Here is a 13,638-nt window from a genome sequence, read left to right as displayed (position 1 = left end):
TTTTTAGCCCTTCCAATTTCTTGCCCGAATGGAGTCAGTGGATCAATAACAAAACCAAAAGATAGTAGTGTATTCAGTTTACGAGAATAAGAACACCAACCAACTTGTCAAATCAAGAACCACAGGTTACTTGCCTACTTCAACCATTTCTAAACTTTTGAATCATGTACTCCTGAAAATCAAAACATATTTCAATGAAATCTTCGTGGATGAAACTCATGGAATCACTTCGTAGTCTCCTGCCAATTCGAACTAGAAAAACTTGGTAAAAAGCATCCAAAACTAGACTTGCATATTTAAAACCTGTTACCCAATCAACTCTTCACTATCCTTAGATACGATCGCATTAAACAGCATAACAACAAAAAATTCCAAGAGGGTACAAGTGAAATTGATATAAAAATGAAAACTTGGGAGGTAAAGAGTGGAGAATAATGAACCACTGAAGCTAGTATTATGCGGTTGCCGCTTCGATGCATACTGATATCTCTTCCCCCAAAACTTCTGCCATGAAATTCCACTTTTCCATAATACGAGCTCTGAAAAACTTCCTACTAGTCCACCCAATTCTCTATCTGTATTTGAATACACATAACAATGTCAGTTCAAGTTCGAAATATGTACATAAATTTGCATTTCTTCAAAAACCCATTGTCTTGTTGGGACTTCTCCTCAGTTTGAAATCATTAAACCATAAAAAGAAGGCTTGAAAATGGGAAATCTACGAAAGTTATCATCAAATGGACAGTCCTTGAAACGGGAGAGCAAGAAATGCTTACTTTGTGAAGGGAGAAATCGAGGGGACGATAAGAGAGCGTGCTCTCCATTGTACTGTGTGTGTGTTTTCTGTTTTTGTTTTTGGAAAACAGAAGGATGTGTTCTTGTTGTGGAATGCGCAAGGGACTGCTTTGCTGGAATTCGTTTCAAGATAAGGAATGGATTTACGCTAATTCCTTTCTCTGTCCATTTGATGATAACTTAAGACACCTGGACGCAATTTTTTGCATCTGGCCGCAAGTTTTAGATAGCTGGACGCAAACTTCGAACCCAGAAGTTGTTTTGCTACCTGGCCGCAATATTTTTCAAATGGCCGCAATCTTTTTCATGTGGCCGCAACTTATGAATCTGGCCGAAAACTTTAAACTTCTGGCCGCAATCTCATCACGACGATGTCGTTTGGAGAATTTGTAACTCGCTTTTAAACCTCCACGACTTTACATAAACCCACCTTTCTCCCCTCGTCGTCGTGCACGGTGATAACGCCTTTACGTATTTGGAAAGAATCGTGCACAGTGATCACGTTTTGCAGTATTTGGCGGCCAGCCGCAATTTCAAGCGGCCAAAGGTACTTTTAAGCGGCCAAGTGTAGTTTCACGCGGCCATAATACATGTAGTCGTGCACAGTGATCGCGTCTTTCTGTATTTGGCGGTCAGATGCAATTTAAAGCGGCCAAGTGTAATTTCGCGCGGCCATAATACCTGTAATCGTGCACAGTGATCACGTCTTTCTGTATTTGGCGGCCAGATGCAATTTAAAGCGGCCAAGATTAGTAATAAGCGGCCAAGTGTAATTTAGCGCGGCCATAATACATGTAAAACACAAAAGAATCGTGTACGGTGATCGCGTCTTACTGTATTTGGCGGCCATACGCAATTTTAAGCGGCTAAGTGTAATTATAAGCGGTCAACTGTAATTTCTCGCGGCAATAAAAACTTAATTGAAGCCTTCCTTGCCACGGGTTGGTTTTAGGATAGATGGTGAAAAGCGATCCGACAGCTGGCCCCCTCTCTCTCGAATTCTCTGGTATCTTTCTTCTCCCTCCCATATCTTACAAGAACAGGTACATCTCTCTCCTTTCTCAGTTCTAATTAGTTTAGTTTCAATTTCAATTATTTTTCAGTCAATGTTTAGGGACTTCAAGCATAAACTCTCCTTCCGAATCAGTCTGCCAATTTATGTTTGAACTTCCCAAATAGTGGTTCACAATTGAAGCTTTACAGACCCAAAACAAATCTGCAAAAGGGCTTGTTCGAGTTCTATTTATTTACTATAAACGAATCAAACCAAAGCCTCATTATTAGGCTCATTTATACAAGCCCTCAAGTATAAGGTTTGATTAGGCTCGCGAACCTTGAATCAAAATATAAATAATAATTTGTGGAGGACTATTCATAGATAATACTTTAGTGGGGTATTTATGCATTTGTTGCGGAGATCTCAGATAAGGTTTTTGGTGCTCTTGATGGATTTCGTGTTTTTTAAGTTTTTGGCTTATATTAGGTAATATTGATACGTTGCGGTAAAATAAAAATCATCAAACTCGAGTCAGAATTCAGCTCGTTTGAATTTAACAAGTTTTGACGAGCCGAGCCTGAGCTTCGAAAATTTTAAATGACCCTAACTCAAGGCTGATCTCAGGTCGATTTAGTTTGTTAAACTTCAACAAGCCAAATCCACTTGAGCCCAACCTCTGAAAGTCTTAGACAGCCAAACTCGAGTTAAACCAATATTTTATCATGCTTAAGCCGAGCCTCCCAGGGTTTGGATCAATTTGACGTGTTTGCACCCCTATATCTAGCACATCAAGAAAAATATTTAATTTTGCCTTCTTCATTACTTTGATGAAACCTTTTACAAGTTTTCACACACATTATGCATCTTACAACTCTTCCCATTTGCTACCTACTTGAACTTTGTGCACATCTTCCGAATTTCCCCCTGTGCCCCAATCTTCACCTCAATGCCTCTCATTTTGATCATAGCCTTTGGAAAATCCAAATCAAATCTCAATCCCAACAACCCTGGCCTCTTATGCTGCCTGCATAGTTCTGAACGATTCTACCAGTTGCAGCTTCTCCCAACAGCCTCTGGTCCGACTCTAGAATTCCGTTGCCATCGTGCACATTCATGAAGAAACTTGCGTTGAATTTGAACTGGCTATCTTTGTCCAAGGGCATGCGTTTTGAACCATCACCATCTTTGGGGCAAATTGCTTGTAGTTGTGGTAAGAATGCTTGATTAATAGTTGGATCTGCATTGCCTGTGGTTGTGAAGTTCTATAGACGATAACTGAAGAACAAACAATCTGTTTGGCAGATGGAATGTGCTCCTGCAAAAAAAAAGGGGGGTACCACAAAATAATACTACATGTTACATCGATTCCCCATTACAAGTGAAAACATTCTAAAGAATCTGGATTGGGTACAAAGTGGACCTTGAATGAGCCAAAAATAAGTTGAGAGCTACTTACTCCATTTGTTTTACAGTTAATGAATAGGCTTCACTGAGAGAAACTGAAAGCATTACCAACTAGTGTAACAAGGCCATGGTCATCTAGGCCTTTAGCCATGAACTTCTGCCTCTGAACTGCAATGGAATCTGTAGGAGAAGGTAAATTTGAGGCTTCTGCTTTGGAAGAGACCCTGCCGTCTCTTGTAGTGACATTTTATCAAACTATCAGGTATAAGTAGTATGCCCATGAGAGAGAGAGAGAGAGAGAGAGAGAGAGAGAGAGAGAGAGAGAGAGAGAGAGAGAGAGAGAAACCGAGACAACAGCATCACGGGCAGCCAATGCTAGTATGTCAGCACAGGAGACAGCTCCCGGGCACAAGGCCTCTAGCTGTGTTTTTGCATCATCAATTACTTCAAACCCTCTTAAACCAAGATTTGGCAATGCATTCCTCTCACCAGAAGCTCCTGTTATCAAAATGGAACCATCGCAGCCCTATGGAATAACAAAGAGTCATTTTTGGTGCACAAAGCTCCAGCCAACAGTAAAACCTCAGAGAAAAGAAGATATGTGGTTCTTCTATGTGATCATGCGTGTAGCTAATAATGGTTACAATGAATATTTTTTCAAGAAAAGTAGGAGCAAAGTGATGATGTGACTGCATGTTATTGGCCAGATGCGCGGGAACAAAGGGGATGCACTACTAAGCTGGTATTCCAGTGCACTCCAAACTGTTAATGTGGTGAAATCTTAAAATACATGAATCTCAAGACAAGATCATGGTGTTGGAGAGAGAGTAGGCATTTGGTTTTCACCGTAGTTAATCCTAATTTCAAAGAATTGGAAATACCCTTGTGTTGATTCAAAGATTCATTACCTGAAGAAAACAGTCATGGAAATGAAGCCTAAGCAAGCCAGCTGCAATGGTTGGATCTTTATTGAAGTGTGCTTCAACAGTGGCCCTGATTATTTCCTCTGCCTTTGGGCAAGAAGAAGAATAGAACCCTGTTTTCAATCCCCCTTGGCCTTGTACATGAAAACCCATTATCAATATCACTAACAAAACTGAAAAAACAACCTCCATTTGCAATACTTAGTGAGTGCAGAAAAATCAACACAACACTCATTGTGCACCTGCACCACTAGTACTATTTATAGACGATTTACTCCATTAAGCTTCTACTGTAGTTTTGATTGTTTTTCTCTCCACATTTTTGGGCTTTTCTCCCATTGAGGTAGTCCCTTCCTTTCTGTGGAGACGTGTGGGACCATTGAAGATGGTGGTATCCAAACCAGAAAAATTAAGATGGTGGATTATCTTTTAGAGTTTCATGTGGTTACTGGAGAGCTGGAGAGAGAGTTCACTGAATATAGAGTTTGAAAGGAACTTTCACTTATCTTTGATGCCTTGGCTTTATTCCTACTTGACGCGTTAGACCTCTCTCTCTCTACTTTGTTCTTTTCCTTTATTCCTAGCAAATATTGTCATGCATTCACATTTACTTTTTATTTTTGTGTTTGATTGTTTGAGTCGGTTGATTACATGCAAGTATCATTCTCATGCAATATTTGCCTTTACTTCAGTTCCTAATTAGGTAGGATATTGCAAAAATTCTAATGAATTTTCTGGACTGCAACAAGAGAGTAATATGTTACTACTAGAGTTAGCCTTTGTTGCTATATACTGGGAGGCAGCAGGTTTATTTTAAGATTTCAATGCATTTTGGAATCTGGGAGCATGCAAAGTCATCAGTACATGTAGCCATGTATTATCTGCTCACCCCAGTCCCCATCTTCACCCATCTTTAATCACTACATAAGGGTTATTATCCTCAAGCCATTTACTGGTTTAATTGAGTAATCAGACAAAAATGGTTCAGATCAACAAAACGTTCGGTGAAAACCGTGAAATTCAAGGCCACTATCATCTTATGTGGTATCCAGATTGTTTGGGGATGCCCGAGATCCTCTGTACCGAAATAATTATCTACATCCTTATATAATCCCAACTCTGTGGTAACGCCCCAATTTTGTGTTCATTGAGATTCTCTGGTGATTTACGTGATTGAAAATTCCTTAAAGGGGAGGACAGAGGTACCTAGGTATGGATAGCCCCTTGGCAACATAGTTTGGATTGTGGTGCCTAAGCACTTGGCTAAGCAAATCCTACTTGCCCAATGTGAACATGAGAAAAGTGCCATCTTTTGAGGTGTGAACCCAAGGCCATTGTAAGGCACAAAGATATATAAGTGGCATGCTGAGTCATAAGCGTTTCAAAAGGTCTTGCATAATTGTATATTAAAACAGAAGGTACCGAGTGTCACCCTTCCGGTTACAGATATTAGCTCTCCACACGCGAGCAGACCTGCAATAGTTGGTCTCGCGTATTGAATTGCACTCTCCACACTTGGTAATGGTTCCAAGTATTGAAACTATGCCAACTTACTTGATCTTCTCTCTCAAAGATGACGTATTTACATTCATAGATTCTTCCTAAGAACGAAAGGAATGTGTTTTTCATGCATCCATCGTACACCAACTCCCTTGTTTAATTGCCACAGTCGGAATCCATTTTCCTCTTTACATCCCAAAATTTCTATTTTCACACACAACAGCATCAACAAATTTCCCGTGCTTGGTCTTATTAAAACTGTGGCACATATAGCAGTTTGTTTTCATCATTGCTCTGATGCAATAGTCTTCTTGTTGTTCACATAAGCAACCAATAAGCCTCAAGTGCAAACACAAAGTAGGTACAAACACAAAGTAGGGAATACGGATCTGGAAACACATGGGATTTTATTATTCAGGCAAGTCGGATTACAATATTGAAGGGCTTCTCCTTTTATAGATACAAGGAGAAACATTAATTCACAACAAGACAAGCATAACTTACAAGGATAGACAATCATATCTTACATGGGAGACAAGCATATATTCGTATCTTACTTAAGACAAACAACTTTCACTATTCTCAAAGGAAATTAAATGAGTAAAGACAAAGCAACAATATTCTCTCACCTTTACTTATAACTTTTTTTTCACTTCAGACTCAAAGTGACAGAGAGTCGCACTTATTGCTCACAATACACCAAACTAGTAAATTAACAACTGGCAGATGGTGATGACTTCAGTCTGAGTAGTACTGCCGTATTGGGAATCATCTGAGTCATGCTACTAGAGATGGACCTGATGTATCGGGTGGTCATGGTCTCTGTCCTCCATTTCATACCAGGTGTGAAATCCACCAAAAGATACCGAAGTTTTTGGCGCCATTCTTCTGGACCTTTCTAGGAATAGTTTGGTGTTGTTTTGCTAAATATAAACCATTATAGTCAGTTTGGTTCCCTGTTTACATAGTTTATAATTTATATCCACCAAATTTTCAAGTGCAATAATTCTAAGTTTATGTTGTCTTTAAGACTGTATCCACCAAGTTTTCTTTATACTAAAACTGTTGAGATTAACTACTGTGAGATTCTTGATTCATTTTTTCCATTTTCACTGCACAGAAGTAGAAAAGTTAATCTGCAGTTCGGTTCGGTTTCGTTCTTTATGCTCAAAAGTTCTATTCCGTACCAAAAATTTCCAACCAAAGGAACTGATTCAGCCAAGTGTTTGGTTACTCATGAATAGATAAACCATGTCTGATTTTCAACCCAAATTTATATGCTGTTTGGTTTGGCCTCGTTCTCTATGCTCAATAGTTCTGTTCTAGAACGAAAATTTCCCAACGGAAGGAACTGGCTCAGCTCAGTGTTTGGTTTACACTCAAACAGACGAACCATATCTAATTCAACCCAAATACACATCAACAAGTGTATTGCTCAATCTGCTATTTTAATCTTACTGGGTGCTCCAATGCAAATTTGTGGTAAGCTCTGAATTACTGGAATTACTATCAAGGCAGATCACTAAATTTCCAGACTTATGCTTACACAAGTGGGCTGAAAAGTATGCATTTTTTAGCATGTGGTAGTGTCTAATACATGCATGAACACAGAGAACAAGAAAATCAAAATTACGATACAGAACTGACACTTTTGTAATGCCCTCCACAGCATATAACTACTTTGCTATTTGTTCCAGAACAGGAATTGTACTCCACCTATCCTCCATTCCATTAGCCTGGAGTGGTGGCAACGAGAACGCGCTGACAGTTGAGCTTTTGCTCCAAATTTCTTTCAAAGCACGCAACGCTGAGATTGTGCTCTTCATATATAAGCTTTCCATATACTCGATCTCTGCTAGTTCCTTGGGACCTCTAAGGAGGCCATCATTCTCAGTCGTGGTAGAAGTTGAGGTTTCATCTCCAACATCCAGCTGATCAGTTGAAGTTGGGGGTTCGTTCATGGGGAAGAGACGACCAAGCAACGCCTCACACTCTTTCACGAGTTTGAAAAGCAAGTCAGTGGTGAAGAAGGGTTGTTGTAAGACTTTCTGAATGTAGGGAGAGCGGATGAGAGCTCTGGTTCTTTTGTCGTACTTTTTGAGTATCTTTACCAATCCTGTCAGCATATCGAGGTGAAAATGAACCAGTTTGAGCCATTGGAGAAAAATAGACAAGATTTGGGATCTCCTGAAATCCCACAAGTTGGCATGACAAATGAGATGTTTTGGTCACATAGGAATGTAAGATGAACTTTCAATTGAATCATTACCATGCTTCACACTATCCATAAAGTTTTCAGCCAATAGAAGATTCAGATTTTACCGACTCTCCAAGCTCAATGAGCAGTTGAAGTTTGTAAAACCTGGGCCTCACAGAAATTTGAAGCTATACCCATAATCTCTCTGTTTGATGTCATTTCGTTTTCCTAAGCTCGATCATTTATGCCAATACACCACTTTTATGGTGATGATTCAAATCAATATCCACCACTTTTACACATTCCCTTTTTTTCCGAACCCTTCTCACAATACATGCATGAGGCCGTACCATGATTTGAATAGCATCAGTCAAATTGCAGCTTTTGGCTCCAATAGTGTTCATCGTAACAAAAAAAACATGTGATGATTTAACTACCATACTAGCCGCTGCATAAAGGTAAAGGAAAATGAAAATGGGAACTACCTGTATAGTTAAGGGCACTGTAATTCTCCAACAAAACCATCTCTCCATGGAAGTCCACAATCTCCTTCCGTATGTTTATCTCTTCTCTCGAATCTTTTGCCTTTGCAACTCTATCTTGCAAGTCCGGTAGCCCCAACCCAACAAGAAAATGTCACCTCACTAGACCTTGAATATAAACCCAAATCATCTCATCTTACTATCTATGCTTATAGAGTCAGAGATGTGGAAACCACAATAACGACTAGTAGCCTCACAAAACCATTAGACATCTTAGATTTTTCTCCGCATCATGACAAATGCCGAGATCACAAAATGTGTACATAAACAACAACCTATCTCCATGCATGAGGTAAATTGAGATACTACAACCTAGTGATCATCCTTATTGTCCGGTGATCATTGAACATCTTTCAATACCTAAAGGAGGAAGAAACTAGTTTCTGTTTGACCAAACAAAAAAAAGAGAGGAAGAAACTAGCCACCTGAGAACTTATACACTCCAGGTTTGGATAATGCCTGTGGGCATCCAAAATGTGGAAGTCACGACGACAAACGAGACTACATCCTGACTTTTTAGACCCGTGAACATCAAAGGGATTGAGATGAAATTTAACAGAGACAACAGTTATTTACATAGAACCATCCAATGAGAATTTTTTTTCTAACAGAAGTCGAGAGAAAAGAAAAAGAATAGTATAATCTACGTGGACATAGATGTGGGTTTGAAAGGAACACGAGCTAGCTGGTAGATTAATGCAGCATTTAGCGCAGCTTATAGAGGTCGCAGCTTGTCAATGCTGCAAACAGCCTTTACAGTTTGGGAGTACAGGGGTTTACTATGACACTGCTTATAGTTATAGCTTATTAAGGCCACTTATAAAGTGCTTTAAACCAGTGGTTAGACATATTTTTTATCGGAACTTATTATATCATAAGGTTTTTGCTTTTTAATACTTTACATTTGTATTTTGAAATGATTCTAGCCTGATGCAATTAAAGTAAACCAATCATTTTGTGTTTTTCTTTAAGCTACTTCTATTGTCACGTGCTTTTTTATTATTTATGAAAGAAATTGAGAAATGAGAATGTAAAATAATCATTTTTTTTATCAAATCAAACCAAAATTATCAAGATTATAAGTAGCTATACACGAATAATTATCAATAATATTCAAAATCAGATATATACAAAATAAAATTTTTAAAACTCGGATGCTTAGGGGGGGGGGGGGGGGGGGGGGTTTACAAATATTTGTTACATCACATGCGCCTCAGGGGCTATTCGAGTGCGCCTTTAGCCCATTTAAGTTGTGTCTGGGTGCATCCACATTTTCTCTCTTTTCTTTTTTTAATGTGCCTCAGGCGCAATTGAACGCGCCCCAGGCGCATCCTTTTTTCTCTCATTTCATAATTGCGCCTCAGGCGCATTTGAATTCCTCCTCGGGAGCATTCACTTTTTTCCTCTTTTGATGGAATGAACCATTGAATTCCATGCCAACATGCTCAAAAGTGCAAAATGTTTTAACTGTGAACTCCATTATTCTAGATCCAAAAGATACATAAACAAAAACTCCAGAGGTCATGGATTCTTGTATTAACCCATATTTATTTGTCTATGAGACAAATCTTGAACAAAAAATTTGGGCCTCGAGGCACTTTCAAAAGGAAACAAAACAATTTAATTTCTACATATGACATCCATGGGCTTAATAGATTTCTAGCATTTGAGGGTGTGATCAATTTAATTTCTACATATTAATAGATTTCTAGCATTCGAGGGTGTGATTGATCTCTAGAAGCAAAACCATGGATCAATCCTTTGGCTTCAACACAGCTCCACCCCGGCTTCTTCATCAAATCATTGTCGTTCATACATCTCCGTAGTTCTTCAACTCCATCCCACCTCTCGACAACAACCTGAACTACAATTATAATGTTTCGAGGCTGGCCTTCTATAGTCTCCAGCCATTTAGGACTAAAAAAAATCACGGAAAAAGGAATTGAAAACAGTTGATGCATCCCGAATCCCATGCGCCTTAGGCGCGTTTGAATTGCGCCCCAAGTGCACCAAATTTTCTCTTTATTTGTAATGAGCCTTAGGGGCAATTGAATCACGCCCCGAGCGCATTTTATTTTCTCTCATTTTGTAGGGCACCTCGGGCGCATTTGAATTGCGCCTCGGGAGCATTCATTTTTTTTTTTTTGTTGATGTAATTTCATTCCTACATATACCATCGAGTGGCTCATAGATTTCAAGAATTTGAAGGTGCGATTGATTTCCTGAAACAAACCCATGGGTCGATCATATCGTTGTCGTTCATACTCTTTGTACTTCAACTCTAAACCAACTTTCAACAACAGCTTGAACTTTACCAAGGGCTGTAGCCAGCAATTTTAGGTTCCAAATCAAAGAGCCATTTTGCTACATATTTCCCTCATTTTTGGTTCCCATGAACTCTACAGGCTGCCAATAGCTCTCCCAAAATCCTACCATGCCACATGGAAAAGTCACTAGTTTTAGAATCATACCAAATGCCCATTCCCAGACCGGCCCAACAACTCCTCGTTGAGCTTCCCAGAATCCCATTCCGAATCTCCATTTCAAGGCATAAAAGACTCTACAGCCTTCACTTAGAAGGCTAGAGTGGCTACAAGCAAATAATAAGCTCAAGATCGAAGGTCATACTATTTGGCTCCATCCCTTCTTCCACCATTTGACGAAAAAATTGTAGGGCTTCAAAACCTAACCCATGGGCTCCATAGCCCTCAATCATCGATTTCCATGTCACGAGTTCTCTATTTATTACTCTATCACAACATAGTCTAGCATAAGAAATGCTTCCGCTTTCTGCGTACATGTTTAGGATAAGCAGGATAAATTGGGATGATTTGGCATTATCAGTAGAACTGAAACTAATTTTTGAGGGAGCTCAAATCCAAGGTTTAGAAACTCCTGATCTCCTACACAACTTGCAAAGCATTAAAGAACAAATTATGAATCATGTAACCTGAGAATCAAAACATATGTCAATGAAATCTTCATAGATGGAACTCATGGAATCACTTCATACGGGCTTTTTGTGCCTCTCTTATGCTTTAACAATCCTTATAATGTTTAAGGGATTGCGTTTTTTTAGTCTCCTTCCAATTCGGACTAGAAAAACTCAGTAGGAACCAAATTAAAAAAATTTTCTACATCACATGCGCCCCAGGCGCATCCACATTTTCTCTCTTTTTGTAATGTTCCTCGGGCGCAATTGAACGTGCCCCGGGCACATCCTATTTTCTCTCATTTTGTAATGTGCCTCAGGCGCATTTGAATTGCTCCTCGGGAGCATTCACTTTTTTCTCTTTTGATGTAATGAACCACTAAATTCCATGCTCGAAACTACAAAATGTTTTAACTTTGAACTCCATAATTCTGGTTCCATAGACAAATTATGCTTCCTCAATGGATGGTTGAGGCTCTAGATGGATTCTCCACCGACTGGTTTGTAGTTGCAAAGGCCAACTGGAAACTGGTGTTTAATTGTTTCTTCGAACAGAAGTGAGTAGGCTTCGCACTGGTAATTTGCTTCACAACTTTCCTCTGAGTTATCCAGCAGTGCCACTACCAAGACTAAAGGTAAAGATCCTTCAGCTCAGTCTTATTGTGTATTGTATTGTGTTTTCATGAGGCGGATCAAACATACTACGTGCTAGACAGTTGGGAAGAAAGAGAAGAGCCATATGATTTCTTTCCCTTGCTTTTCTGTAGCTTTGATCTTCGAAACCCAAATCACAGAGATGCCTCTCCCTTTAATCCAAAACCAGAAAACCGAACCTAAAAGTTTAGATGGAAGCATTTCAACAACAAGAACAGTGGATCCAAAATAGACCATAACGCCACTAGGCCATCCATGACAAACCATAATGCCATGTTTGATTTGTTGGCTCAAAAAACAGAGAACCTTGGTATGAAAGATGGCCTGGTTATTGGCAGTTTTGTGGACATCATACAGACAAAAATAGACCGTTCCTTCAAACAGAAGTGGTCGAAGAAACAAGATTCCAACGATATGAGATAATATTCACTTCGTGTCTCACTGGCGAAGGTCGTATGTGGATCATTATTTAGCTGATATTGTAAGGATTCAACTCCATTGTTGAAGGAAAAGACATTTGAAAGCATGACAATAAGTTGTAACACAGCGGCATTTGTAAACTAATCCTTCACATATAGTACTGTTCTTGTATTTTTATTTTTTTTGGATTAGCAACATGTTGCTTATCCACTTCTTTTTCCCCTTGATGTACCCTTATTAAGCTTTTACAAAAACATCTTTTGCCAAGAAAAAAAAAAACTATGCCAAACTGTTAAATAAATATGTTTGAAATCGGAGAGAGGTCATGCAGATGCAGGCATTGGTTGTGCCAAAATAGTTGCAGAGTCAGACAATGGTTGATGCAATATTTATTGCTATCATGGGAAATCATAAGTCACAATCCAACATGACAATTGCCAAACAATATCTTAAGTGTAGTTAACATGATCTTGAAAACTTCTATAGTTGCCATACATGCAGGGCCGGCTCATAAGTTTTGGAGGCCGAAAGCGAACCTCTTGAATGAAGCCACCCTTTATTTTTTATATAAAAGTGGTCTACAAAGAGTCATAAAAAAAAAAAAACTAATACAAAAGATTTACCATACCTCAAAATCCATCATTTGAAAATTATTTTTCTCGCACTTTTTGCTGCAAATGCACTGATTAAGTCTCCATAGTCAAGCCTCTTCTCCAATTCCTTCTCGGTAGACAACATAGCCAATCCATTTAATTTTTCTTGAGACATGGTTGACCGAAGATAATTTTTGATCAATTTCAACTTTGAAAAGCTTCTTTCCCCCGATGCAACTGTAACCAGTATAGTCCACAATTTGGGCCTATTTTGTGGCACTTAAATTTCAATTGGGCCTATTTTGTGTAAAGAGAGGCTAGTGTAATTTTTTTTGGACCATATATATATATATACATATATATATATATATATATATATATATATATAGGAATCCTAAAAATTTGGGGGCCCTCGTTTTTAATTTTTTTTTGAGGGCCGGAAGCGCTCGCTTCCCTCGCCTTGGCTATAAGCCGGCTTTGCATACATGTATGAAGGGAGTTGGGTCTCCATCCAATGAATCAATGGATTGATCAAGTTCACTGCGAATTTCAATTGTAAAATGACTCTTGAGTAGGGGAAGTATGTGTAGTTTCTGAATTATTTGCAGAAAAGAATCAAACTCATATTGACCAATAAATCATTTTCCTGAGATTTAAGGCCATGTCGAAATGATGAAC

At 38.9% G+C, this 13,638-nt stretch overlaps 2 protein-coding genes and 1 pseudogene across 2 annotated transcripts in view; all 3 read right to left on the bottom strand.

The window, feature by feature from the left end:
- Positions 1-2,553: 2,553 nt before the first annotated feature.
- LOC131330998 (peroxidase 25-like) lies at positions 2,554-4,909 on the bottom strand (annotated as a pseudogene).
- Positions 4,910-7,139: 2,230 nt separating this feature from the next.
- LOC131331000 (SPX domain-containing protein 2-like) lies at positions 7,140-8,664 on the bottom strand. Its single transcript, XM_058364797.1, has 2 exons — positions 8,305-8,664; positions 7,140-7,738 (listed from the first exon to the last, which is right to left on the bottom strand). Exons 1-2 carry the CDS (start codon positions 8,342-8,344, stop codon positions 7,299-7,301), a joined length of 480 nt encoding a protein of 159 aa, XP_058220780.1. The 5' UTR covers positions 8,345-8,664; the 3' UTR covers positions 7,140-7,298.
- Positions 8,665-10,058: 1,394 nt separating this feature from the next.
- The window catches only part of LOC131328274 (pentatricopeptide repeat-containing protein At2g03880, mitochondrial-like), a 47,905-nt gene continuing 44,325 nt past the window's right edge, over positions 10,059-13,638 (bottom strand). The window contains exon 2 of the mRNA XM_058361240.1: positions 10,059-10,206. Within this exon, the coding sequence (XP_058217223.1) occupies positions 10,059-10,206 (148 nt within the window). The remainder of the gene's footprint in view (positions 10,207-13,638) is intronic.

This window comes from Rhododendron vialii, chromosome 6a (assembly GCF_030253575.1).
Source record: "Rhododendron vialii isolate Sample 1 chromosome 6a, ASM3025357v1".
Lineage (NCBI taxonomy): Eukaryota > Viridiplantae > Streptophyta > Magnoliopsida > Ericales > Ericaceae > Rhododendron > Rhododendron vialii.
The sequence above is the reverse complement of the archived record's forward strand: the minus strand, read 5'-3'. Positions and strand labels throughout refer to the sequence as shown.

Bases quoted from the DNA above. Each gene is read 5' to 3' on its own strand.
- LOC131331000 (XM_058364797.1), bottom strand. From the start codon at position 8,344: ATGGTTTTGTTGGAGAATTACAGTGCCCTTAACTATACAG. The intron at 7,739-8,304 runs GTAGTTCCCATT...ATATGCTGACAG, and splicing joins CAGTGCCCTTAACTATACAG to GATTGGTAAAGATACTCAAA.